At 52.8% G+C, this 26,893-nt stretch overlaps 2 protein-coding genes and 1 long non-coding RNA gene across 6 annotated transcripts; 1 reads left to right on the top strand and 2 right to left on the bottom strand.

Moving 5' to 3' along the window:
- Positions 1-74: 74 nt before the first annotated feature.
- On the bottom strand, positions 75-3,767 carry LIN7B (lin-7 homolog B, crumbs cell polarity complex component). 3 transcript variants are annotated; one of them, XR_008703906.1, is made up of 6 exons: positions 3,660-3,767; positions 3,117-3,235; positions 2,761-2,832; positions 1,817-2,026; positions 453-686; positions 75-178 (listed from the first exon to the last, which is right to left on the bottom strand). XR_008703906.1 is itself a non-coding variant. In XM_055551915.1 (6 exons), exons 1-6 carry the CDS (start codon positions 3,694-3,696, stop codon positions 157-159), a joined length of 624 nt encoding a protein of 207 aa, XP_055407890.1. In that variant the 5' UTR covers positions 3,697-3,767; the 3' UTR covers positions 75-156. The 3 variants fall into 3 exon arrangements, 2 of the variants coding, with proteins under 2 accessions (XP_055407890.1, XP_055407891.1); XM_055551915.1 differs by having other exon boundaries at positions 523-686; XM_055551916.1 differs by lacking the exon at positions 1,817-2,026 and having other exon boundaries at positions 523-686.
- On the top strand, positions 3,767-13,469 carry LOC129631127 (uncharacterized). The gene is made up of 3 exons (XR_008703907.1): positions 3,767-3,877; positions 6,221-6,334; positions 13,363-13,469. It is a non-coding gene; the product is annotated as an uncharacterized LOC129631127 (long non-coding RNA).
- Positions 11,728-26,879, bottom strand: SNRNP70 (small nuclear ribonucleoprotein U1 subunit 70). 2 transcript variants are annotated; one of them, XM_055551912.1, is made up of 10 exons: positions 25,973-26,879; positions 25,048-25,204; positions 23,458-23,520; positions 23,280-23,334; positions 19,371-19,435; positions 19,189-19,251; positions 18,460-18,541; positions 15,196-15,297; positions 12,619-12,706; positions 11,728-12,539 (listed from the first exon to the last, which is right to left on the bottom strand). In XM_055551912.1, exons 2-10 carry the CDS (start codon positions 25,192-25,194, stop codon positions 11,891-11,893), a joined length of 1,314 nt encoding a protein of 437 aa, XP_055407887.1. In that variant the 5' UTR covers positions 25,195-25,204; positions 25,973-26,879; the 3' UTR covers positions 11,728-11,890. The 2 variants fall into 2 exon arrangements, with proteins under 2 accessions (XP_055407887.1, XP_055407888.1); XM_055551913.1 differs by having other exon boundaries at positions 11,728-12,512.
- Between the last annotated feature and the right edge of the window lie 14 nt (positions 26,880-26,893).

The following is a 26,893-nucleotide window of genomic DNA, read 5'->3' as shown; positions in this document are numbered from 1 at the left end:
CGACCTCAGCTTCTCTCCCGCCCACATCTCCAGACACTCCAACCCCGGGATGCAGGACAGACACAGACACTCAGTGAGGGTCAAAGATCTTTAAATAAGGAGTTGGTGACAATAAATACTGTACAGGGGAGGGGGTGAGGGTCCAGATCTGTGGTTTCAGCCTCGAGACTCCAAGGACCTAAAAGGAGGGTGAAGAGAGGGGAGCCAAGCTCAGCGGAGGAGACAGCGGTAGGCATGGGAGAGAGCCAGGATTGGGGTTCCAGAGCCAAGAGCCCAGGGAAGTGGGTTGAGGGATTCCGGAGAGAGCAGGTTCCCCATCTTGGGGTGGGAGTGAGCTAAGTAGGGGCCCCCAAGGTAGTCAGAATGGCTTGGGGAGAGAGTCGGGGTCAAAGGTCAGAATCCCAGGGAAAGGAGCCAGGGCTGGGGGTGGCAATCAGTGTCTCAGAAATTACCGGCCTGGTCTGGGAGTCTGGGGATGAGGGAGGCAGAGGAGCCCCAGGGGTGTGGTGGCAAAGGGCTCACGAGTAGCTCTGATGTTGCTGGCGCCGCCGGGCAGAGCGCATCTTCTCAAAGCGGGCTTCCATCTCCTCCAGCACTCGAGGTGTGTAGCGTACCACCAGCTTCACCGAGCCCTGGGCAGCCTTCAGAAGCTCCACTGCCTTCTCATGCTGCTCGCCCTCAACGCTCTGCAGGGGCCGTTCAGACAGTTCATCTTTATCCCCTTTCTCCCTGGTAAAGTCTGATGACCCCCAATCCATCCCTCCTGCCCTGTTTATTGTCCCCACCACCTGGCCCCAGCTCAGACCTCATCCTCGGAGTTTTGGCCTCCAGTCTCTTATTCCCCCCAGTCTCTTATTCCCCCCAGTCCCAAGGGGGTCTTTCTATACTTCCAGGCTGAGCAGCCTTCCACTGCTCACAGTCCTCCCAAGCTGGCCCCAACCACCTATCTAGCTCTGCCTCCTTCTACTCTAACCACAGTGGTTTTAATTATCTGCATGCCCTAGTCCATCAGAACCAAGCCTTTTCTCTTCAGCTCATAGGAGTGCAGAGTCACAGTCCCTGCCTACAGTACCTTCAACCTAACACTCTTCTCCACAAACTCCTACTCATCCTTCAAAACCCAACTCAAGGGGACTTCCCTGGTGGTCCAGTGGCTAAGACTCTGTGCTCCCAATGGAGGGAGCCCAGGTTCACTCCCTGGTCAGAGAACTAGATCCCACATGCTGCAACCAAGACCTAGAGCAGCCAAAAAAACAACAACAACAAACTCAAATGTTTTTAATCTCCAAAATCTTCCCTCATCTACACTGGTCTGGTGCCACATCTGGGCTCTCACAGTGCTCTGTGCTTCCTCATTCTCTCCCTGGTTTAGGATTATTTCAGCCAGGGTCTATCTCCCTCACCAGAGAGGGTGTCCTTGGAGGTAGCAGCAGAGGCCAGTTACTCTCAGCGTGTGTGCATGCTAAGTTGCTTCAGTCCTGTCCAACTCTTTGCAACCCTATGGACTGTAGCCTGCCAGGCTCCTCTGTCCATGGGATTCTTCTTCAGGCAAGAATACTGGAGTGCGTTTCCATTTCCTTCTCCAGGGTATCTTCCTGACCCAAGGATCAAACCCGAGGCTCCTGCATTGGCAGGCGGATTCTTTACCACTGAGCCACCTGGGAAGCCCCCTAGTTACTCTCAGGGTCTGCAGCAAAGCCCAGAACAGGGTGAGACACAGAGGCAGTGTTCAGTGTGTTGAGTGAATATGAAAAACAGGGACTCTGCTACCTTGGGCAGACTATGACCCCCAGCCCTGCCTCAGCCCCCAACTCACCACACCATTCACTGACAGCAGCTGGTCCCCACGCTTCAGGCCTCCGTGGCGGTCAGCCACACCCCCAGGGATGACACGGGAGATGTAGATAGGCGAATTCTGCTCCTTGCCCCCCATGATGTTGAAGCCCAGGCCCTCGTCCGTCTTGGGCAGTTCCACTACCCTGGGATGTGCATGGCCCTCACTGGCTGTGAAGGCGGCCACCGTGGCCTGGGAAAGAGAAAGCCTTGGGAGGTGAAGACCCCCCACAATGGGCATACACACTCAGGTAGGCCCCTGCCCAGGAGACGGATTCGGCCAGGGAGCTTTCCTCAAGAATGGGGCACCTGCCACACAAGTCAACACAAGATCACTCTGGCGACAGGATGTCCGATTTAGTCACTTTGGACACTTCACTTTCAAAGAGAAGGTCTCCATTTGGTGTGTGTGTGTCTTGAATCTCATTTTTTTTGCCAATCTCACTTTTTTACAGAGAGAAACAAAGGCCTGGACAGAGAGTCTCAAGCCTCGAGCAAGCGAACAGCATCTAACCGTAGCTAAGTAAGATTTCAGTGTTTAACCCAACTTCATTGTTTTCATCGTGTAAAGGTTTAAAGTTATCTTCTGGTCAGGCATTTCATACTAGTTTCTAATTGTACTTGCTAATTGCCTGGAGAATTCCATGGACAGAGGAGCCCAGTGGGCTATAGTCCATTGGGTCACAAAGAGTCGAACACGACTCAGTGACTAAAACTTTCACTTTTCACTTTCAAAGATACTTTTATATGACATTGAAGCTACAAATGTGAGATTATTCAAAATACATTTTAAATACTAGTAAAGGTGATAGATAGATATGGCAAACATCATGAAGGAGGAAACAGGAATGACTGGCTTTAGGAAGACGCTGAGCTGGACCATGAGATTCAGTGGATACCATGAGCCATGGGGTGGGGGCAGCCTACCTTGGCCGTGGCGTGGGCCCGGATCTCAGCACTGCCGGTGATGTCCAGCGTGTCGTAGAGCTGCTCATACACCTGGTGAGGACGCAGCCCTGCCTCAGGGAGCCTCCAGCCCAGCTCAACACAGGCGTACAGGCCCGCAGACCCTCCCACACAAGGGTCCGCCCCGCCCCCGCAACCCCGAGGCCACGGAAACTACAACTCCCGAAGAACCCCTGAGCTGAAGCGCGGGCGCCACCCCCGCAACCCCCAGGAGCGCCGCCCCGGTCGCTGCTGGGAGGCGTAGTCCCTCGGCTCTGGGAGACCAGGAGGAGGACCACGGCCGCCCGCCCCGTGCCCCGGCGCCGCGGTGCTCTCACCTCTCGGATGGCAGAGCAGAAGCGGCTCTGCAGGACTCGCTGGAGGGCCTGCAGCTTCTGCGGGGGCAGCTCCCCGCTGCGCTGGAGCCGCTCGAGGAGCTCCACCGCCCGGGACACTTCTGCGGGGCGGGGGCGGGGCGCACAGACACAAACAGTCAGAGACGCGAAGACGCAGAGAACACGGAGAGATTGCGGCCAGAGACCAAGTCAGGACGAACGCAGACCCGGGGAAGAACAGCCGTGTCCCGGCCGGACACCCGCAGAGTCGCTGCAGGTGGCAGAAGAGAGACTGCGGCCAGCCGGGCGCCCTGCGTGCCCGGGATCCCCAGAGACACCCGCGCAGAGGTGTGCGTGCAGCGGGCGCCCCCTCCCCTGCCCGCTCGCCCACGGACCCTCCCACACCCTTCGACGGCCGGACTTTCGGCGCCCCGCCCCGCCCACTCCCGCCGGGCCCGCCCACCCGCCGGGGTCTTGCCCGGGGAGGGGCGGGATACCGGAATGCAGACCCGGGGCCGGGTGGGCAGGGCCGCGGGGCGCGCTTACCCCGCTCCAGCCCCAGCGGCTCCACCAGCGCAGCCATGTCCGCGCCGCCGCTGCGAGGCACCCGCCTGCCGGTCGCCGGCGAGGAGGGCGGGGCTGCGCGAGGCCACGCCCCGGCGACGAGCGCCCCATGCGGAAGCAGGGCCCGGCGCGCGCGCGCCTGCCCACCCGCCTCGGGTCCTGTCTCGCTCCCCTTCCCTCAGACCCCACACGGCTGTTGGGTTAGTGACCCCTCCTATTGCAGCTTCTGTCTGTCTGCACCACCTTCCATCTCATCTGTCTGTCCTGCCCGCCTCACCTGTCTGTCTCCTTTCTATCCGTTTTTTCTACATTCATTGTGGAAAGATTGAAGGCAGGAGGAGACGGGACGAGAGAATGAGATGGTTGAATGGCATCACCGACTCAATGGACATGAGTTTGAGTAAACTCCGGGAGTTGGTGATGGACAGGGAGGCCTGGCGTGCTGTGGTCCATGGGGTCGCACAGAGTCGAACACGACTGAGCGACTGAACTGAACTATGTCCCACATTGGGCCCAAGATCAGGGATACAATGGTGAGCAGGGCAACTAAGCCCACTGCCCTCCTAGAGCTTATTCTATGACGCGGGTGGTGCTGGACGCGGGTAGACAGATATGAGAGTAGGGAGGTGATGATCTAGGAGGGACACTGGTACAAAGTCCTTGGAGGTAAGATCTTCAAGAGGTGCAGCGCGGGTCACTTTCCAGGCAGAAAGAGCCCCCATGGCAGGATAGCAGAATAAGGACTGGAGTAGTTTATGAGGAAGGCGGAAAGGTTGACAGGATATAACTGATGCACTGCCTTGTGTGTTGGCTTATTCATGCTGAGGATTTTGGACTTCATGGTAACTCCTAAGAGTAAAATGCGATAGTCACATGTGTATGTTAAGATCACCGTGGACACTGTGTGGAGACTGGATTGGATGGGAGCAAAACTGGGATCAGGGGGACAGATCAGAAGGTCATCCCTGTAATCCTGTGATGAGCAGAGGCGTGGAGGGTATGTGGACAGATTTGGAGATGTTTGGATGTGTCTTAATTGTATATGAGGCCTGAGAGGTGGAGGAGAAGGGGATATTAAGGTGCGTGTGGGGCCTTTTGCTAAGATGGTCTATGCTGCTGACGGGACAGTGGATATTTTGACTTTGAGGATCCGGTGCAGTAAACCAGGCCTGCAAGCAGTTCTGAGAATTTAGGCCAAGGTGGTAAATAACACCAGAAGAGTGGACAAGAATGCTAGAGAGAAGAGAATGTAGAATGAAGAGGATTGAGGACTGAGTCCTCAAAACTCCTATTGTATAAAAGTCAGGAAGAAGACAAAGAATGGCCGGAAAGGTAGGAGGAAATCTCAACTGGGAGAACCACGAGAAGAGAGTGTTTCTGAAAAAGGAAGTGAGCAGTGGTGTCAGATGCTCTAGAGAGTCAGAGACATGTAGATGCAGACGAAGCTGGAGAAGCCTGGCTGTAGTTCAACCATCAACGGATGCAGAAAGTCCATCCTCAGTTAACCTCACCATTAGTGGGATGGAATCCAGAAAGGGGTTTTTGCAAAGTGAGAGGACTGGAGCAGGTTTGTTTACCCTCTTGCCGTCATAGTATTTTTCTCTTTTCATTTTAACAGCAACAACAAAGAACAGAACATAGTTATGGACTTTAAAATAAAATGAAATAATACAGAAGGATAAATATTTTTGTCCATTTTAATCTATTCCCAAACGTTTTATTTTGTATTGGGGTATAGCTGATTAATAATGTCGTGGTTGCTTCAGGTGAACAGCAAAGGGACTCAGGCACACACACACATGTATCCATTCTCCCCCAAACCACCCCCATCCAAGCTGGCGCATGACTTTGAGCCGAGTTCCACGTGCTGCACCGTAGGTCCTTTTTGGTTATCCATTTTAAACATAGCAGTACATGACCTAGAAGGATGAATATTGAACAGCACCAGCCCCATGGGGCTTTCCTGGTGGTCCAGTGGTTAAGACTCTGCACTTCTAAAGCAAGGGGTGTGGGTTTGGTCCTTGGTCAGGGAACGAAGATCCCATGTGCCATGTGTGGAGGCCAAGAAAATTAAAAAATAAAAACAAAACAACCCACACACACACACAAAATGGAAAGCACAAACCTCTGTCCCCGTCCCGATTCTCCTCACTGCAAGAGGCAATAAGGTGTGGCTGTTTCACCCGCTCATTGCTTCTGTAGCTAAGTAACATATCATTTCTCAATTTTTCAATTTTAGGTGTTAGCAATATATTACATATTGATTTTCTGCTCTTACAACCTTTCCCCTCTCTTCCCATGGTAGTTTTATGGTACCAGTTTTTAGGTCAGTCAATAAAAGGCTCACATTATGTCTAAGTATTCGATACTTACTGTTTGCTGTATGAGCTCGAGTATTGTCCTGTGATTACATTTCCTTTCTTGAACAGCTTCCATTTTTCCCCCTGTAATGTCTATCTACTTTTGTTTCTTTCATCGCATTCTTAATTTCTTTCAAACTCTGCATCATAACACATACTTTATTGACTCTTTTTATCCTGAAGCTTCTTGTAAACTTTAATCCTCTGACTCCAATCTGGACCAAGAAACTGCTGTCCTGGGATGTCCCTCCACTGCTCTGCTGAACTGGATCATCTCTTTTTAAATCCCTCATTTCGGTAAAGTATATACCCCGTTATTAATAACTTCCTAAAAAGATTGTTGGAGGGAAACAAAGATTGCAAGATTTGTTCTTCAAGAAAGTTCCTCTAATTCTTTTTTCCCCTTGCACGTCTAGTATCTAATCAACTACCAATGGTGAAGATCACTCAGTCATGTCGGACTCATTGCGACCCCATAGACTGTAGCCTACCAGGCTCCTCTGTCCATGGGATTTTCCAGGCAATAGTACTGGAGTGGATTGCCATTTCCTTCTCCAAGGAACTTCCCGACCCAGGGATCGAACCCAGGTCTCCCACATTGTAGACAGACGCTTAACCGCTTAACCTCTGAGCCACCAGGGAAGTCAATCAACTACCAAATGTGTCTACTAATTAATTGCAGATGGTTTTCAGTTCTGAAATTTCCAATAGACTTTTTATTAAGATTCCTGTTAAAACTTTACAATTTTAAAGATCTCGTCAAATTCTTTTTTCCTTATTTTGGGAACATAATTATTTCAGCCTCTGATAATTCCAATGTGTTCTTATTGTCTTTTTCTCCTTGAATAGATGCTAAGTTTTGGCACTAAGGGTTAGCCTCTGGTTGCTTAGATGGTAAAGAATCTGCCTGGAGTCAGGAAACCCTGGTTCAATCCCTGGGTTGGGAGATTGCCTGGAGATGGGAATAGGGACCCACTCCAGTATTCTTGCCTGGAGAATCCCATGGACAGAGAAGCCTGGTGACTTACAGTCGAGGTGGTTGCAAAGAGCTGGACATGACTGAGCGACTAAGACACACACACATTGTACTAAAGACCACGTAGGCTCTCCCTTCCTCCAAAGAAAGTTAAGTTTTCTTCTGGCAGGGGAGAGGTCTGGTTTTAGGTTTTCTTAGGCCTGGTCTATTTCACATGTGAGCTGACTCCAATCTGGAAACTGTGTTACTCTGGGAGCCTCAAGCACAGCCATTTCTCCACTGCAGGCCTGGAACCCCAACCTGTCTCCCCCGGGGTTACATGGCTGCTCGGCCACTTAGCCTCCGTTAGTGCTTTCTGATGAGCCCCCCTGGGGGTCTTGAAAGGACAGTGAGCTGCTTAGGAGTTGGCAGATGCCTGCAGGGAAGACTACATGTCCATTCTGGGACTCAGTGCCCCATCTGGGAGTTTCTCCCTCGAGTCCCACTGTCTGGTCCAAACTCTGTCAGCTCAGCCCAGTCGAGGACTGCCACTTTCTGAGTCTTTTCCACCACTTTTTTGAGTCTGTCCTGCCACAATAATTGGCAAATATCCTCAAGGGAAAAGTGAAAGACCATGTTAGTCGCTCAGCCGTGTCCGACTCTTTGTGACCCCATAAACTGTAGCCCACCAGGCTCCTCTGTCCATGGGATTCTCCAGGTAAGAATACTGGAGTGTGTTGCCATGCCCTCCTCCAGGGGATCTTCCCAACCCAGGGCCTGAACCCAGGTCTCCCGCACTGCAGGCGGGTTCTTCACTGTCTGAGCCGCCGGGAGTGAATGTGAAGCTCACCTCTGTGTGCTTTCCCCTCCTGGTATCAGACCCCCTCAACTGGCCTACAATTGCTTGCTCCGCAAAGCCTTTCACAAGTTCCTTTTATATGTTTTGTCCAGTCTTTATTTATTTACGGCTGTGCTGGGTCTTTGTCGCCATGTGCGGGCCTTCTCCAGTTGCAGCCAGCGGACTTCTCGTTGCAGTGGCTCCTCCTGTTGCGGAGCACACACGTCAGGGAGCGCGGGCTCAGTAGCTGCAGTTCCCAGGCTGCTCAGTACTTGTGGTGCATGGACTTAGTTGCTCCAAGCTACGTGGGATCTTCCTGGACCAGGGATCAAATCTGTGTCTGCTGCATTGGCAGGCAGATTCTTTACCGCTGAGCCACCAGGGAAGTCCTTGTCTAGTCTTTATGTACCTGGTCTCTTGGCGGGCTATGGTCCACAGAGTCACAAAGAGTCAAATGTGACTGAAGTGACTTAGCACGCACACTATGCCAGCAAAGTCCAAAATGGGCTGTTTTTCATAGCCAGCTCCAGAAGTATGGTTTCAACATCTGGAGTATCTATGAAAATACAGTAATTAGAGGAATTAAGGGGTTTTTTTTTTTCAATTATTCCCTAATTGATTTCTCCAGGACCAGTTTCTCTATTTATCTTGTGGTTTCTTTTGGCAGATTTTTTTTCAAATGTCTGGGATCTTTGGTTATATGCTTGTAAAAACTGAGGCAGTTAAAAAAAAAACAACACTGGGGTGTGCAGTTGGATTTCACTGACAGTTTGCCTCTAATTATCAGGCCAACTCTGCCTTCAGGCTGAGAAACTTGTATTTGCAAATGCCCAGCTCCTAGGCATTCTGATTGTGGAAACGGAGTGCAATTGTTCTGCATACAAATCCTGTTCAAGTCTCATATCCCAGGGACGGGGGAGCCTGGTGGGCTTCCGTCTATGAGGTCGCACAGAGTTGGGCACGACTGACTAGGCTTAGCAGCGGCAGCAGCAGCCTTCTCATACCTGAAGTTGCAGTCCTGAGCCTCTGTAAGTTCTCTGCCAAGGTCTGTGGATGGCTTCCTTCTCAAGTGGCCACCAGACTGACATGTTCTCGCCACTGTCCTATTTCATCTTTAATCCAGAAATGTGCTGACATCTTGACCGCTGACGGAACCTTGCTTTGTTACTCCTCTGCTATCATTAGGAAGTAAAAACACAGACGGTGAACCTGCCATCATGAACTGGAGGCCATTTTCTGTCCTGGCCCTGTGAGGACCCTCCACTCTACCTGATATTTATTTTATTTATTTATTTATGCTATGCTGGGTCTTAGTTGTAACACACAGGATCTTCCATCTTCCTTGCAGCATGCAAAGTCTTAGTTGCTGTATGTGGGATCTAGTTCCCTGAACAGGGATCCATCAAATCCAAGGCCCGTGCATTGGGAGCTGAGAGTCTTAGCTGCAGGACCACCAGGGAAGTCCCTCTACCCAATCTTTTTACATCTTTAAAAATTTTTTTTAAGTTTTTTTTAATTGAAGTACAGATCTACAATGTTTCAGATGTACAGCAGTGATTCAGTTATACATGTATTCTTTTTCAGATTCTTTTCCATTATAGATTATTACAAGATCTACTGAGTATAGTTCCCTGTGTTATATAGTAGGTCCTTGTTGTTTTATATATAGTTGTGTGTATCTATTGATCTATTAATCCCCAACTCCTAATTTATCCCTCTCCTCCCTTTCCCTTTGGGTAACCATAAATTTGTTTTCTGTGTCTGTGAGTCTGTTTCCGTTTTGTAAATAAGTTCATTTGCATCAGGGCTTCCCAGGTGGCGCTAGTGGTAAAGAGTATGCCTGCCAATCCAGGAGGCATAAGAGACACAGGTTCGATTCCTGGGTTGAGAAGATGCCCTGGAGGAGGGCATGGCAACGCACTCCAGTATTCTTGCCCAGAGAATCCCTATGGACAGAGGAGCCTGGTGGGCTCCAGTCCATGGGGTCACAGAGTTACTTTAGCGACTTCAGTTACCTGAAGCAACTTAGCACGCACATAGCATGCATCATTTGTATCATTTTTTTTAAGATTTCACATATAAACAGTATCATATTTGTCTTTCTCCTTTTGACTTCACTTAGTATGATAATCTCTAGGTCATCCATGTTGCTACAAATGGCATTTCATTATTTTTATGGTTGAGTAATATTCCATGGTATATATAGTCCACATCTTCCTTATCCATTCCTCTGTCAATGGACATCTAGGTCGCTCCCATGGCTTGGCTATTATGCTATCTTTTTTGTTTTTTGGCCACTCCATGTGGCATTTGGGATTCCCTGGTAGCTCAGCTGGTAAAGAATCCGCCTGCAATGCAGGAGACCCCAGTTTGATCCTTGGATTGGGAAGATGCCCTGGAGAAGAGAATGGCAACCCACTCTAATATTCTGGCCAGGAAAGTTCCATGGACTGTATCGACCATGGGGGTCACAAAGAGTTGGACACAACTTTCACTTCAGTCACGTGGCATGCAGGTCTCTTTGAACCTGTGCCTCCTGCAGTGGAAGTATGGCATCCTAACCACTGGACTGCCAGGGAACTCCCCTTGCTATTGTAAATAGTCCTACGTACATTGGGATGCATGTCTTTTCAGGTAATTTTTTCTGGACATATATGCCCAGGAGTGGGAATGGTGAGTTATTTTTAAACGTGTTTTTAAAGGAACTGCCACACTGTTCTCCATAGTGGTTATACCAATTTACATTCCTACCAGTGGTGTGGGAGGGTTCCCTTTATCCACACCCTCTCCGGCACTTATTTGTAGACTTTGGGTGACGGCCATTCTGTCTGCTGTGAGGTGATCGTGTGGTTTTAATTTGCATTTCCCTAATAATTAGCAATACTGAACATCTTTTCACATGCCTGTTGGCCGTCTGTACGTCATCTTTGGAGAAACGCCTGTTTAGATCTTCTGCCCATTTTTGGCTGGGTTGTTTGTATTTTATATATTGAGCAATATGAGCTGTTTGTATTTGAAAATATTTTCTCTCATTCTGTAGGTTGTCTTTTCATTTTATTGATTCCTTTGCTGTTCGAATGCTTTTAACTAGGTCCCATTTATTTTTGCTTCTATTTCCATTACTCTAGGAGTCGGTTCCAAAAATGTATTGCTGTGATTTATGTCAGAGTGTGTTCTGTTTTCCTCTAGTTTTATTTATAATACCTGGTCTTACACTTAAGTCAGCAATCCATTTTTTTAAAAACTGTATTTTCGCTGAACTGGGGTCTCTTCTGCTGCACGTGGGCTTTCTTTAGTTGTGGCAAGCGGGGCTGCAGTGTGCAGCCTTCTCATCACAGTGCTTTCTTACTGTGGCACCTGGGCTGAGCAGCTCCTTGGCATGTGGGATATCCCCAAACCAGGGATAAAACCCATGTCCCCTGCATTGGCAGGCAGATTCTTAACCACTGGACTACCAGAGAAGCCCCAATCCATCTTATTTTTGTATATGGCATTAAGAGAATGTTTTTTTCTTTTACATGTAGCTGCCGTCCAGTTGTCCCAATACCACTTATAGACAAGCCTGTCTTTTCTCTTTACCTTTTTATCTTGCTCTCATGCTTCCTTTGTGAAAACACAGCCCAGAGCCCCATCCCCACACCAAGATAGGGGTATGAACAGCTCCACAAGAAATGTGTGGGAGCGCTGAAAAAAAGCAAGGAAGGAAGATACAAAGGCATCAAGGACCCTTAAGGAGGGCTTCCTTATCCTATTTTAAACAGCTCATATGTCCCAGGACTAGCCCTAGCCTTAGTTCATACAGTTCCAGTCCTGGAACACCAACCAGAGTGGGGCCATCTAAAGTCAGAAGGTGACACCCTCCTGGGGAAGACAGTAAGAGCAGTGAAGAAACCAAGCGCCCATTATCAACAAGAAATTTTATTTTTAAATCCAAGAGACCAAAACAAATAAGGAGACTCCTACCCTTGGCTGGCAGATTTAGGTGGTGACCAGGAAGGTGGGGGAGAGGATGACAGCAGGGAAAGTAGGAACACGTCCAAGCAGCCGGTGAGCGGCCTCTTCACTCCGGAGCAGCCTCCATCAAATACCCGTTCTCCGGAGCGAGATACCCGTCGCCTCCCTCGGACTCCATGTACATGTCTCGGCCGTCGTTGCCCAGACCCTCAAGCCCGTTGTCCTGGCCGCCGCCACCCCCACCTCGGGCCTCATCCCTGCCCCGATCGCCGCCCCGCTCCCCCCGCTTGTGCTCCCGGTCCCGGTCGCGATCTCGGTCCCGGCGCCGCTCCCGCTCGCTGCGGTGGCTTCGACGTCGGTCCCGGTCACGATCCCGGCCCTTCTCCTCTGGGCCGTCCGGGCCGTCGGGACCCAGCTCCCCGGGGGGCCCGTCATCCGGGGGCGCGTCGCCGGCCTCGGAGGGCTCGGCCATATCGCCGCCTCCGCCGCCGCGCAGCTCCTCCTTGCGCTCGCGCTCCCGCCGCGCCCGCTCTCGGCTCCGGCTGCTGCGCCGCTTGCGGTCCCGGTCCTTGTCCTTGCTCCGCTCCCTGGAGCGCCGCCGCTCCTCCTTGTCGCGACTCCGTGAGCGCCGCCGCCGGTCCCGAGAGCGGGAGCGTCGTCGTTCCCGCTCTTTGTCTCGCTCGCGGCTTCGCTCCCGGCGCTCCCGCTCGCGGTCCCGGTCCCGGTCCCTGTGGGGCAGCGGGGAGGGGCCGGGCCTGGATGAGGTGGGCAGAGGTTTGCGGCAGGGCTCCCCCACTCACCGCCCCGCTCCCAGGACACCGGGCCCGGCCTCACCTCTCATCGTAGCGGGAGGTGTCGTCCCGGCCCGAGTGCCGGATGTTGACGTCCGCCCCGCCTCTCCGGGTGCCGCCCAGGCCGCCTCCTGAGGACGGGCAGACAAAGGCGGGTCAGGGCGGGCGGGGACCCCGAGCCTCGGCGTCTCTGAGGCCCTGGCGCTCCCGACGGCAGGCAGTGCGGAGATCAGAAGGGCACAGCGCCAACTGGACGCGCCTTCATCGGGCTCCGAGCTCACTTCCCCCGCCCGGGAGGCCCCAGCCCCTGACAGACCCCCTGCCCAGGTCATCCCGGCCCGAGGCACAGCCCTGATCCTTCTAACTGAAGCCGTGACCCGCCCGCAAAGCCCGCAGTGGCTCCCCACTGCCCCAGCCAAGGTCAGAGGCCGGCCTCCTCCCTGTCTTTCAGCGCAAGGGCCCAGGCATTTTCCAACCTCTTCATGGTCTCCATGTCCTTCCTGCCCAGTTTTGGGGATCATTCACACGTTCCCCTGGAGTCTCATCTTCCTTTCTACTTAACTCCCACTTACCCTCCGCACCTTAACCCACACCTCACTTCCTCACTCAGCCTGCCCTGACCTACCGGCTGAAGCCCTTCTCCACTCACAGACCACACACTCTCCTCAGAACTTCAGTGGAGTTTCCGATTTCACATGTGTCTCAGGTGGAGTTTCCAATTTTGTGTGTGTGTGTGTGTACACGCACGTACAAGAGCAAGCTGATTAACAGCTGCCTCTCCCTCCAGCCTGTACTGGGCCTTCGATCAGGACACGGGACCAGCTGGACGAGCAGCAAATGGAGATGAGGACAACCGGAAGCAGCAGCAGCTAACCTCCTCCTTCACGTGGGAAACAAACGCAGGCTGAAAAGCCACCTGCCCAGGGCGACTTGGCAAGGAAGGGCAGAGCGGAGACGTGACTCCCTGCTGACTCCAGAAGCTGCCCTCTCACTCACCCTTCTGCCCCCACTGCCTGGAAGGGAGCTTCATCAAGCTATTTCATCTAAGGAGTAGCTTTCAGCAATGAGGGTGAAAAGGGAAAAGAGGCAGCTTGGACATGGACATGAAACATCTGAACAGGGGACAAGCCCCCCAGCAGGTATGAGGAGAAACAGACCAGTGCCTCCAATGTTCAGGTCACAACCCAGCAGTGGAGTCACATCACTAACTCTGACAGGATGCAACCAACACGTTTCTTTAAAAGATAAAGAAACAGAATATAAAATACTAGTATATACTGCCTGTAGAAAAGATAAATTACTGTTTCATCGAACTTTTGTTTGCGTTAAATGTATTTTTTTTGCATGTACGCTGGGTCAAAATGCACTGGCTTCTTCGGAATGCCAATCAAACTAGAAGATTCTGAGATTCCAGGATTCTACAATGGCCAACAGCAGACTCTGAAGGACTCACTCCAACCCAAAGAAACCAGAGAGGGAGATGAGAACCTATGTATTGAGTTGACTCAGCAGATACGTGTGTGATATACTCAGTAAAGGCAAGTCAAGCATGAGAACAGTGGGCTGGGGGCAGAAATAAGATCAGAGGGTACTGGACCCACCTAGGGTGTCTGCCTAGCGAAGACTATTTTCTCTGACAATTGGGTCACTCCCCCTCATTGGAGTTGGTCCTCAATAGCCAAGTCTGGATGGCACGACCTCAGCCCCAGGTCCAGGCCCAACGCTGAGCCACTTAGATCCACCCACCCACAAGCGCAGACTCACACGAGACTGCGTTGTGGAATGCCACACTGGCTCAGTGGGGAGAGCCCAGAGGGACCAGCTCCACAGACAGCAAGTACACAAGGCAGAAGGCGCAGAGCTGCCTGCGGCGGCTCTGGATGCTGCAGGCTCAGCCGCCAGGGCCTCAAAGTCCACAGACATCCCGCCTCTGGGATCCGAGCCACTGGGGTTTCTACACCAACAAGGCCGAGACACTGGGACTCTACACCAACAGACCCCTGTATACTGTTTTCTGGTACTTGCTATTAACCTGACCTTCACTGAGACGGTAACTGACAATAAGAGACGACAGTGAGAGGGACTAAAGGTAGGAAGCTTTGAGGGCAGCGGCCAACCATGTATGTCTCATCCTTGACTAGAAGCCTGCTATGCAGCTGGTGATCAAACCAGCGTTTACTCAGTAATCAATGAACAAACAGGCTGGATGAGCAGGAGCAAAGTCTAAGTGGATGACAGATGACTTTTCAAGCCCCACTGTACACCACTTGCCAGGCTGTGTATCTGAGACGCTGAACTCAGTGAGCTCTTCAATTATTCCCACTTTCTAGGATGAGGAAAATGAGACAGAAAAGGGGAGAAATCCACCTGCCAGGTAGTGCACAAGTCAGAATTTGATCTCAGACTGCCTTCTCCAGGTCAGTACTCTCGCTCCTAACTGGTAACCCAGAATAAAAAACAGAAACAGACCAAGAGAATGCTGGAGACCGAGGGGCTGAGCTGGAGAGAAGGAGAAGGAATTTGAGCATGGAGAAGAGAAGACAGAAAGCAGCAGAGGTGGGAAGAGAAGGGAGAGGGAGCCGGCAGGACCCCGAGCCCATCCGGAGCAGGGCGTGCTCACCTAGCCGCCGGGGCCTCCAGCCCTTCACGGTGCGGCCCCTCTCCACGTCCACGAGCACTCTCCTGCCGTCAATCTTCTTGCCGTCTGCATGCTTGTAAGCGGCTGCAACAGATGCGGGGAAGGGGAGGGGGAGGAGTCCCCAGAGGGTCCACTAGTCAGGCGACGGCCCGGTCTGTGGCATCCCCACCCGCCATGTCCCCGTCAGCACACTTCGGCGCACACGCACGCACACACACAGGCCCACCAGACAGCCAGGCAACTGACAGCCAGACAACTCTCTCCCAACCCGAGAGGGGCCTGCTCCATCTCACCACCTGCTTCCTCATCACCCCCAAACACTCGTGAGGGGGGCTGGCCCACTCCCAACCACTACGTTAACCCTAACCACCACCCTGGGCTCCCAGGCCAGGCCTACTCCCCTTCGACAGAGCAGCCCCCTCCCACCAAGGCGGCCAAAGTCGCTGCAAAGAAACTGGAGGTTAACTTAAGGCTGGACTCTGCGGTGGGGGAGGGTTCCTCCACAACCCCAGGCATGCACCCTAAAACGTCATGCTGGGAGCAGAGGCCCAGCCGGCCACTCCACACCCCAGTTCACACCGGTTTCCTTTTACTGTGGTTTTTGTTGGGGGAGGGTGAGCATGGGGGAACAGACATCAGAACAGAAAATGAACCAGAAGGGGGCAGGAGAAATCTTTAGGAGATGGCAGGGAGTAGAGGGTGGGTTATGGGGGCCCCCTACAGCAGGTGGGGCACAGGGAAGTGGAGGGAGGCATGGGAGTCGTGCGGTGCTACTGAAAATCCCTGCCTTACCTGCCGAGACTGTACCCACCCAGCCCCCAGCCCAGCTCTCCCTCCACACCCCAGTGCAACACGCGCCGGGAGAGGCCGAGCCCGACCTGAGCCTCAGGAAGGGTGCGGAGTAGAGGGGGAGATGAGGGGAGGGGCGCGTCCCGCGGGTGGGCAGGACACAGCCAAGAACAGGCTCGAGCCTGGGGCTGTCTCACGTGGGGCTCTCGGGAGGCCAAAAATGTCCCTGTTTCCCAACCCCCAGCCCTGGCCGAGGGGGTCATCCTCAACCAGCCACAACACCCGGCCCCGCCCCAGCCCGCTCCCCCCCCAAATAACAACCAGAGGAAGAGAAAAAGGTGCCATTTACCGATGCCGGCCTTGCGGGTGTCCAAACCGAGCGGGATGGGGGGGGCTCGGCAACTCCTGGGGGCCTGGCGAGGAGGCGGGCTTCCCGGGGGGGGACACGGGACCGCTTACCTGGAGCCCCCAAGCTTACCTGAGCACGCGCACAGACCCCACACCCACCACCATGGGGTCAGCTAAAGCTACGGGGAAGGGAGCCAGGGGGTTCTAGGGAGCCCCCGGAGGGGAGAGGAACCACATCTCCTGCACCGCCTGGAGGCAGGCAGAGGAAGTGGTGGACCCCAAAGAAACCTCATGGAGGCCTTGGAAGACGGGGAGACAGGGTTAACATAGAGCTTGGGAACTTGAAAAAACTATCTTGTTTGAATTCTAAAAGGCGGCTAGGGAGGCCTTAGCAAACCTGTCCACCTTCAGCTTTTCCCCATAAAATCCACACTCAGCTAGGCACAGGCCCCACCCCCTCTCAGCACATGGAATGACTTTTCCACCTTAAATTTCTCACTCCCTCCCACCACCTGCTTCAGCCCAAAGGCTGGCACACAAGGGGACAACTTCGGGGGTCCAGGAGATGGGAGTACTGCCCATGATCCAAGGGGAAGGGGCCGCTGGGCCCCTGAACCCAGAGGAGGGTAGCGGGGGAGGGATTTCAGAACTGGGGACACAGTCAAGCAAAGGACCCCTGCTCTGGTTATGTCCCAAACCCCAGAAGAGGCCCAACCCAGGAAGAACAGCAGAGAAAAATGTGACGTGTGTATCTCTAGGCTTCGCTCTCTCTCCCTCTCTTAGGTCTCCAGCCAGTGGAAGGGTTTTCAGTAAAAGCTCCAGCACCTTCAGCTGTTCACAGCCTGTCGCTCAACCCCTCCCACAGCAATCCCCAAGTCCATGCACTCTGGAGAGCAGCTGGGCTCCACAGCCACTCGGGAGGCTCCACTGTGACAAGGCAGACAGGACATGGGCAGAGCACCCGAGTCTAGCAACCAAAAAGACTCTCCAGGGCTACCACAGTGATGGCCCGCAGAAGGGGCAGGGGCCGGGAGAGGAAGGAGGGCTGAAGGGTTCCATCAGGAGCCCTGGCCCCGCTGCGTTCCCGCCGCCGTGCCGCGGCCGTCGGGAAGCCAGGTGTGCTTGGGGTTAAACCGAGCCCAACTGGAGAGGCCGGCTGCCTTTCCCATCGGGGAGCATCTTTCCCCTCCTGGGATCAGCAAGATTATCGGAGAGCACCTGGATGGGGCCAGAAGGGACAGAGGGCACCCAAACAAGGAAAGGGCTCTGGGTGCGGGGAGGCAGAGGGGCGGCTGGGGGCGGGAGGAGGGAGGCCTCGCTGCTCCTGAGCTGCCTGGCTAAGCTGGGCTGGTGTGCGGTGCTGAGTGATCTTACCCATGATACAAACCCTTATACCAACCATACACTGAGGTGTTGTAAGGGGAGCGTAAGCATCAGCTGCAAGCCAGCTGCGTGGTGGCTGCAGTGACAATAAGAACAGTCAATTAATACGGCGGCCCCTGGACACGCCGCAGCCCTGCCCACCCCCGCCCACCCAGCCCTGCCCATGTGGACGCCGCCGCGGCCTCAACGGGGGCTTTGGAGATGTGGGGGCAGGCGCTGAACACGCAGACCAGCCCACTGCCCGCCGAGGAACAGGGTGGGGGGCCAGGGGTGGGGAGGTGGAGGGTCGGGTGGCCCAGCCCCAGCTCAGCTGGGGGGAGGAGAGGGCAGGTTCAAAGGCCAGTCCTCACTGCAACCTGGCCGCCCCCAAATCTGCTGGGGGAAATGGGGAGAGGCTCCCCGAAAATCCGACCCCTCCCCCCACCTCCAACTAGCCCTAGCCCCCACCAGTTCCCTCCTTGCCCCTGAGGTTCAACGTGTGACACTTACCTCCCCAGGTTCACACACACACACACACACACGTTGTGGGGGATTTTGGTTTTTGTTTTTTAAAAAACATGTATATAAAAAACAAAAAAAAAGATATATCAGAAACAGAGGGAGGAGAAGAGACATCGCTAATGTCAGGTCTGGCAGGGAGGGGGTGGGGGACAGACGACAGGAAGGGGCTGGGGCAGCAGAGAAGAGAGAGGGCCAGAGGGCAGGGTGCAGGTGGGAGGTACTCACAGTGCATGTCCCGCTCGTGTTCATACTCGATGAAGGCATAGCCCCGGGGCTTTCCTGACCGCTTACTGTAGACCATGTGTATCTGGAGGGTGGGTGGCAGGAGGCAGAGGTCAGTTCTGACATGGGGACAACTCACCCTATCAATCACACAGCTCTGGGCTGGATGATGCCAGCGACAGATGCTTCTGACCCTCCCCCGGCCCCTTCAAGGACCCAGAGTGACTGATACTCTAATGGCCTTGGGCTTAGCAACTGATGTGCACAATGACCTCAAGCCCTTGCTCGAGCCCAGAGCACCTGAGTAACTTCTAAATCAAATGAAAAAATGTCCGTTATACATGAAGCCGTGCTCTAGAACAAGAGTCAACATACATTTTCTACAAAGGACCAGAGAGCAGATATTTCCAGCTGGCAGGGCCACACAGTCTGTGTCACACCTGCCGAACTGTCTCGCAGCAACAGCAGCTGCAGACAATAAAGTAGGCCTGGCTGGATACCAACAAAACTTCATTCACAGGCACTAAGTCTGCAGTTTGTTGACTTGTGCTCTAAATCAGCAGCTAGTAATCATGACCTCTTTGCTTTCCTTCTGCTACCCCGAGACTCTGGCATGGATGTGCAGGCAGAACAGAAACCCAGGCCGGGGAGTCTGAAGCCCGAAATGGCGCGGTGCCTCCTCCCTCCCTCCGCACACCTTCAACTCAAGCACCCCTGCTCTGGTCTACTCACCCTTTTGATGGGTCCATACACCTCAAACTCTCTCCGGAGCTTGGACTCTGTCGTGTCATAGTTCTACAAGGAGACAGAAACGAAGTGAGAGAAGCCCTCAAACACCCCATGGACCGAGTCTACTGTCCACATCCACGCTCTCCGTAGCCTAGGACTCCAGGGGTTGGGAGCTGGGGACTCACCACTCTAGCCACAAAGAGAGTCTTGAAGGCATCACCCTGAGCATTGGGATCATTGTGAGGGTCCCCTGTGCAGGATAAAAAAAAAATTCTGTGAGTAGACGTTGTCAACAGTATCACAGAGCAAGAAAGAGACTGACGGACACAGGCCCAGAACTTCCGGTCACCTGGCCACCACGGGTAGGCCCCTCTCTGAGCCCCGACTGCCCTGAAGCATAGCAGACCTCATCTGAGTGGCTGATTTAGGCTGATTAAAGGAAGGGATGAGAGTGATTTCAAGCTGACACCCTGGCGGCCAGCCTACTACCCCCCTTTTTCAGACCTACGTATCCTGAGGCCCAAGTCCCTCCCAGGTGGGAGTAGCTAAGCCCAAAGGGCATCTCTGGAGAAGCAGCCTGATCCTGCCAGGCACTGCTTCCTCCGCCACCTGCAGTGCCACAGTGCCACCCATCGGCAAGGCCTGCAACTGCAGCCCGTAGGAAAACCTGAGATCAAGCAACCCTTAGATGGCAATGCCTGATTTCTTCCCTGTGGCCTCAGGGAGGAACCCACAGCTGGCCCTGAGGCCAGAAGGGGCGGATGGCGTTAACTCCCAGCCTTACTACTGCCAGACCACTGAGGACCAACCAGCTCCACAGACAGAACCAGACTCTTACAGAACTAATTCCACAGGTGATTCGGACAGGTTACATTCATCCCTGTGCCTGCCCCTCACTTCCTCACCCGAAGCCCGTCCCTCTGGGTTGTAACTGTCTGTGCCCACGTGTCTCAATCTGCATCCAGTCACCCAAAAGGTATCTGTTAAGCACTATGTGCCTGAAACTCCCATAGGTGCTGGGGTAACAACAGTGAAAAAAGGAAAAAAAGACCCCTGCCTTCCTGGAGCTCATCTATTACTGCAGGGAGGCTGCCGGTAAACAACCTAAGACCAACAATCATCCAGTTCTATCTAGTAACAGGAGAGAGATGGGAAGACGCATTTTACTGGGAAGGTCAGGAAAGGCCTCACTGAAATACCATTTGACATGAAGGTGTATTTAACAGGAGACAAACTTCAGCACCACCAGGGGTAGGTAGTACTGCAGTGGCATTACGGGACCCAATGACTGCCTGCAGGAGCGGATGGAGCCCAAACAGCAGAGAGCAGAGCTTCTGCACGAGCAGCCAAAGGTGCCCGGCAGACAGAGGGAAACCACCCTGGCACAAGAGACGCTATGGTTTTTGCTTAACCAAGAGGCCCAGGAGCATGACCCAAGGTAAAAGCTAGTGCAGTGCCCACGAATCTCAGCTAAGACGGTGGCAATAAGCTGAGGTTCATCAGCAGTTCACTGGCAGCACGCGCACACCCTCGCGCCACTCCACCCTGCTGGCAGCTCTGCCCTCAGGGAATCCTTGGGCAAAGAGGTTATCTACGTAGCAGCCCAGAGCAGGGGCTCAAAGGACTAGACTGTGGGGTTGAGAAACGAGGAAGTATCTCAGAACTCTGACTCTTGCTAAGCGGACCCAGACTCCACAGACCTTCATTTTGTCTTAAAAACTGGAGTAACAAACCCTACTGCACTTGAAAGCTGTAAGTAAAAAACACGAAATACGAGCAAGGTGCCCTTGAACGGTAGCTGTTAATGGTGGCAAGGCACAGCCCGTTTCCGCACTGGGGGACAGAGGCTCCTAGGGCAGAGAAAGCCTGCTGTACTTGAGCCATCCTTTTTGTTTCCTTTTCTATCATGGGGAAGTTCAACACTTAAGCAAAGAGAGAACAGTATAATGAACCCCTCCAAACCAACCTCAATGGTTACCACATGGCAACACTGGTTACATCTCTATCCCAAGCAGTGTATCAAGGCAAACTCCAGATGTACAATACCACTGTAACACCTAAAAAAGACTTTAAGAAACAGTAACCACAGCACCAGTATTACACCTTAAAAAGTTAACATTAGTTCTTTATCTTCAACAAAACGCAGTGCTCAAATGTCCTCAACTGTTTCAAAACAAGCTTTCTGCAGGTGGCTCGTTTAAACCAGGACCCGAACAAGCTCCACAATGACCATCTGGCTGAGGTGCCCTTTGACTCTAACCCCTTTGGTCCACTCCCTTCCCACCTGCTTCGCCAGCTTTCATGTTTATTTATGGAAACTGGATCACAAATTTGTCATATACAGTCTCCCATATCCTAAATTCAACTAACTGCATCCTCAGTACCGTTTAACATGCCAGGATTCTTTTCTTCTCCTTTTTTTTTAAACTCACGCGGGTCAGACTCCAAGGCCTGTGCCTCAGCAACAGAGCTGAGAGGCCCCCCAAGTCAACTGCTGTCAACAGCTGTGTGTGCCAGGTCCTACAGGAGCTGGGGCCACAATGGTGAGCAAATTCCACCAGAACCCTGCTTCCTGCACTGTGAACCAATGTAACACAGATGTTCATCAGTAAATTCCTCCCACAGACTGAAATGACCAAGCTGCAGCAGGACTCAGGGCTTTTGGTGTGCAAGGGGACTCCACCCGAGCAAGGAAGCCATGAAAGGCTTCCCTGAGGAGTGACGCTGCCAGAGACATAAAGGGCAGTTGTATACACAGCAAGGTACCATGAGAGACTGGTGCAACAGCCTGGGCAGAGCCCCAGCAACAGGAAACCATCTGGGAAAGAAGAGGCAAGAGAAGCCAGTGCAGGCTGGAGCAAGAGGGGAGGGAGCATGGGCAAAATGCACCCTTGGCGGGCAGGGAAGGGACTTTGGTCTTTAGGTTGAAAGCCAAAGGAAGCTGTATAGAAATTCCCTGGCGACCCAGTGGTTAGGACTCTGCACTTTCACTGCAGAGGACCCAAATTCAATCCCTGTTTGGGGAGCAAAGATTCTAAGGGCAACATGGTACAGCCCAAAGAGGAAAAAAAAAGCCGTTAGCAGAGAAAGGTATAATCAAGAGTTGTATTTCAAAAAGCCCCACAGGACTTGCGGGGGACAGAGACGTAGGTAAATTCATTAGACTGCGTGTCCAGGCTAGAGGGGCCTTCGGTGGTGGTGGAGACAGAGAGGATGCTCAGATCTGTGACATTCAGAGAGTAGCATGGGTAGGTCTTGGTGACAATCGAAGGACACAGCAAGAAAAGGTGTTAAAAGCAAACTGAGTAGAAACAATTGGCCATGACTTGCAAAGCTGGATGACCAATTTCCAGTAAAGGAAACATCGAAAGAAGACCAGGTTGGTGAGGAGAGAAATCCTGATTGTGGTCCAGACACAATGTAAGATGCCTCTGAGGCATCCAAGAAGACAGGAATGCAGTGAAAGCCAGAGTTCAGAGTGCTGAGTTGAGATACCCAGGTATTCGGTTGTCAGGTGTCTGTCTGACGAGCTCCATGAGCAATGGACTCCTCCAGGGAATGTGATTCAGAGTGACGTGATTCACCGGAGCCTCACAAGCATGGGAGGAAAACCCGTCTTTTGACTATACAGTCCTTGCTCTAATAAGAAAAGGCCCCCTGAGGTTGATATGGGACTCTTTTGTGAAGTCTGGTTAATGACTACAATGTCCCTCCCCCAAACTCAGACTCCTCCTGTACCGGGAAGGGATGAAGCACTCCCAGCCCAAGGACCAGGGAGCTGAGGTGGAACCACAACTGCCTCATGAGCCCGGACCTCACTGCCTTGGCCTGGGAGACCCAGCTGGGCAGTGGCCGCCTGTCCAAGGGCAGACCCCTGCAGGAGGCAGCCCAGAGTATCAGGCTCCCTTTCTGTCTGCCCTTATTCCATGCTCTTCTGCTTAAAAGCCTAAACCAAATATAGGCCTCGGCAAATAGTGGGGGCTAATAAAGTGAACTGACAACAGCCCACATTCCGAAGTAAGAGTCCTGGGGTGGACCTAGGCAAGGGAAACATAAGCATGCTTGAACAAGAGATGAAAAGAGAAGAGACTTACACATTTTTAGCTCTGTCTCAACTTCCTGCTGTCGCCGCTCAATCTTTTCCCGTCTCTGTCAGGAGAAAGGTAGACAACTGAATACAAATAGAAGGACCCTGATATCAGGGAACATCCTAAAGTAAGATGCAAAAAAAAAAAAAACAAACATGTGAGGCAGAAGGCAAACGTTACATACCTTCCTCTCCATGCGTTCCTCCCGGGTTTCTGCTCGAGTTGGAGGAGGGGCATCACGAGGGTCCTGGGAATAAGAAGAGTGACAGCGGTGGGAGGAAGGGGAAGACAGCCAGGAACAGCCAATCAAGAAATAACAAACATCTTGGCCACACTCTCCTGCACATTTACACACACGCCCACACAAACATGGACAGTTCCCAGGCCAGTGGAGGCGGGGGAACAGTGCAGATCAAAGCACGGTCCGTTGACGAATGCAATCTGTGAACAGTTACTGGTCTGTGACAAGAGAAGTAGAGAAACTGAGACAAAATATGCAGAAACGTCTACAGCAATCTAACAGAGTAGTTTTATGTTCATTGAACTTAGACGTGTGATTTTCTTTAACTCTGTATTCTCTAAAAATACTAGAAGAGAGAAAACAATCCTCTTGCATTTATCAAGAGCATCGATCTGCAGTCCTCTATCATATCACACTGTGAGCATCACAATACTCGTCCTCTATTACAGACAGGAATCGGGACCAGGCCTGAAGCAAAAGGAGCTGGCAATGCAGAGCATAGGGATAAGCAACTGGACACCCTCTGAGGGCCAGGGCAGTTCTTAAAGGCCTCAGCAAGCTCCCATCAAATAACTGGCACATGACCCTCGCCTGCCACACACCTATAGTTATTAAATTAGTTTAATTGGCTAATAACATTTTCCAAGTACCGGTTCACTGAGGGTGGCAAGTCTCACTAAAGAACCAATCTTCTGTCATCTCACTATTAACTTCTGTTCTGCAACTTCCTCCTCCTCCCCTTTCCCATTCATGCCAGACGGTTAGTCTTCTGGCCGTGTGCCAACATACTCGGGTGTTCTTTGATCACCTTAAGAGGTGGACTGTTGTTATCCCAATTTCACAAATGAAAAAACTGAGGTCCATGAGCCTAAGTCATTTATTTATGTTTGTCCTGAGGGTACAAAGCTGAAATTCTCAAGACCACCATCTTAACAGGACATCACCTGGTGTTAACCCTTTAATGACAAAAATGGTAAATAAAATAAGAATTATTGACCTTCCCTGACTGCTTGGTGCCAAGCCCCGTAACAAAAATTTCAATTTATTCTGTCAATATAACAAAGAAGATATAAACATTCCCTTGCTATAGATGAAGCGACCACAGGACTAAGAGGATGTGCCACTTGTCCAAGGTTACACAGCCGATAAATATGCCAAGGACTACCTAACTGGACAGTCTGAATCCTCAACTGGTACTGTCACAAACTACTGAACTGTCACAAAAACTCCACAAGGGATAACATAATGAACCCTGATCAAGACAAGAAAACTGAGACTTTCCTGGTGGTCCAGGGGCTAAGACTCCTCGCTCCCAGTGCAGGGGCCCTGGGTTCCATTTCCATCTCTGGTCAGGGAACTAGATTCCACATGCCACAGCTAACAGTTCCCATGCCGTGACTAAAAAGAGGGGGCAGCTAAATAAAGAAATAATAATCACCCAGCCTAGAAAACTGGCCAGACACTGGACTCCCCAATCCAGCCCCACAACCCCCCAGAACCCAACCCAGGTCCAAGTCTGCTCACTGAACTCACCTCAAACTCTCGGATGTAGGGCGCGATGCCACAGTAAGGTTGATTGTGGTGTTTTTCATGTGGCAGTTTCTCCAAGGGTGGGAGGTATGGGATGGGGTCACGGGGAGCAAAGAGGGCCAGAAGGTTGGGCGGCAGGAACTGGGTCATCTTGCCAAGTCTGAGAGCAGAAGCCTTATATTAGGGTGGGCTGGGGGAGATAGGTTGGGAAGCCCCTATAACCCCTTGACTCCCAGGAAAAGGAAATAGAGGCAAAAATCTCAGTATTAAAACAGGTTCTGTACAGCGCGCTCCTAAGTCACAAGGAAAAGGAGTAAATCTGAATCAAAGAGGGTTTTGGTGGGAGGGCTGTGTGAAGACGGGCCAAACCGGTAAGGGAAACAAAGACTAAAAAAGGGCTTCTGAGTAGTGAAGTCTCAGAGTCCTGGGCAAGGAACCGCGGGGCTGAGGGTCCGTGAGCGGTTGTGGGGACATCAAGGATCCTGAGAAAGGGAGTCCAGGGCAGTGGCGGCTGGTGGTCCCATACCGTGGATAACAGGTTACGGGGCGAGGGTCGCAGGAAGTCTTGGATTAAGGAAGGGGGTCAAAAGTAGCTAGCCTCTCAAGCCAGAGGGTTGTGGGTAATAGATCTGTACCCCACAGGCGAAATGAATTATGGGTAAGGGTCCGCGGAGGCGACAAGAAAAAAGCAACATACCGCAAGGGTCTGTGGGTAAATGCTGAGGGGGAGAGGGGCTATGGAAAGAGAGCTTAAGTGACCAGAGAACTCTGGATAAGGGATGCAAAAAGGTGCTGTGACGGTGGCGCGGGAAAGGGAGCCGGCCGCGGGGAAAGGACTGGGGCCGGCCGCGGGGAAAGGACCGGGGCCCACCGCAGGGGCTTGTGGGTAGCGGCCCCGCACCCGGTAAGGCCACTCAGTCACACTCACCCGCCGCGCGGCGCCCTCCTCGGCCTAGCGACGGTCCGGAGGCTCGCGGCGGCTCCGCCGGCCCCTCAGCAGCGGATACTCCGGCTCTCGCTCCGACTCCGGCGGCGTCCGCGTCCCTCAGTCTCTGTCGCCCGCCTAGCGCGCGCACCAGGCCGCAGCTCACGAGCCCGCGCGGCCTCGGCTCGCGACAGGGGCAAGGGATGGGAAACAGCCTCAAATCCCTCCGCCGTTCGCAAGGCGCACGCGCTACGCCAGTCAATCACAACTCACTCACAGGGACCCTGGGGCCGCCGCAGGCACTGCGCACGCGCGAAGCCACTACCCCCGCCTTCCGGCGTCTTAGACGCCTTTGCCGCGGCAGGCTGGAAGTCACAGTGCGCACGCGCGCTGAGCCCCAAGCGGTCCCCTTCCACCTCGCGCTCTGGACTCCAACCGCCTCTGTCCGCGAGACTCTTCTGGATGCTCCACCCCTTTCCCTAACACACTTCCCGGATCTTGGGCGCATGCGTGTATGATCAGTTACCAGTATTATACCCTTCCGCCGTCTAGCAAAGAGTCCCTACGTGGAGGATGTGCTTACCTAAGCTATTAAATCAATAACGTCTCCATCCAGCGCACCATATACTCGACACTGTTTGGATTCTGAGGATGTAGCATGTGACTAAAGCAAAGTCTCCCTTTTTTGAGCTTGCATCGTGCGGAGGGAGGCAATAAAGGCATTAAAAAATTAACTTCTGATAGTGGCCGTCACAATAAAAAAAGGGCAGAATGTGTTCAGACGTGAAAGAGGAGCTGTTTTAGAAAGGACGACGGGGCTTCGTTGGTGGTGTAGTGGTAAAGTTCGCATTTCCACTACAGGGGGCGCAGGTTCAATCCCTGGTCAGGGAACTAAGATCCCACATGCTGTGTGTTGCAGCCAAA

This window comes from Bubalus kerabau, chromosome 17, assembly GCF_029407905.1.
Source record: "Bubalus kerabau isolate K-KA32 ecotype Philippines breed swamp buffalo chromosome 17, PCC_UOA_SB_1v2, whole genome shotgun sequence".
Taxonomy (NCBI): Eukaryota; Metazoa; Chordata; class Mammalia; order Artiodactyla; family Bovidae; genus Bubalus; species Bubalus kerabau.
This window is presented reverse-complemented; position numbering and strand designations above follow the sequence as displayed.

Excerpts from the sequence above, each read along its gene's own strand:
- LIN7B (XM_055551915.1), bottom strand. The coding sequence starts at position 3,696 with ATGGCTGCGCTGGTGGAGCCGCTGGGGCTGGAGCGGG. Across the intron at positions 687-1,816 it reads TGCTGTCAGTGAATGGTGTG|AGCGTTGAGGGCGAGCAGCA; the intron begins GTGAGTTGGGGG and ends CGGCCCCTGCAG. Across the intron at positions 179-522 it reads CAGCAACATCAGAGCTACTC|GTCCTTGGAGTCTCGAGGCT; the intron begins GTGAGCCCTTTG and ends CCCTCCTTTTAG.
- SNRNP70 (XM_055551912.1), bottom strand. The coding sequence starts at position 25,194 with ATGACCCAGTTCCTGCCGCCCAACCTTCTGGCCCTCTTTGCTCCCCGT. Across the intron at positions 23,335-23,457 it reads AGGAACGCATGGAGAGGAAG|AGACGGGAAAAGATTGAGCG; the intron begins GTATGTAACGTT and ends TTCTCCTGACAG. Across the intron at positions 18,542-19,188 it reads TGTATGGACCCATCAAAAGG|ATACACATGGTCTACAGTAA; the intron begins GTGAGTAGACCA and ends CCCACCCTCCAG.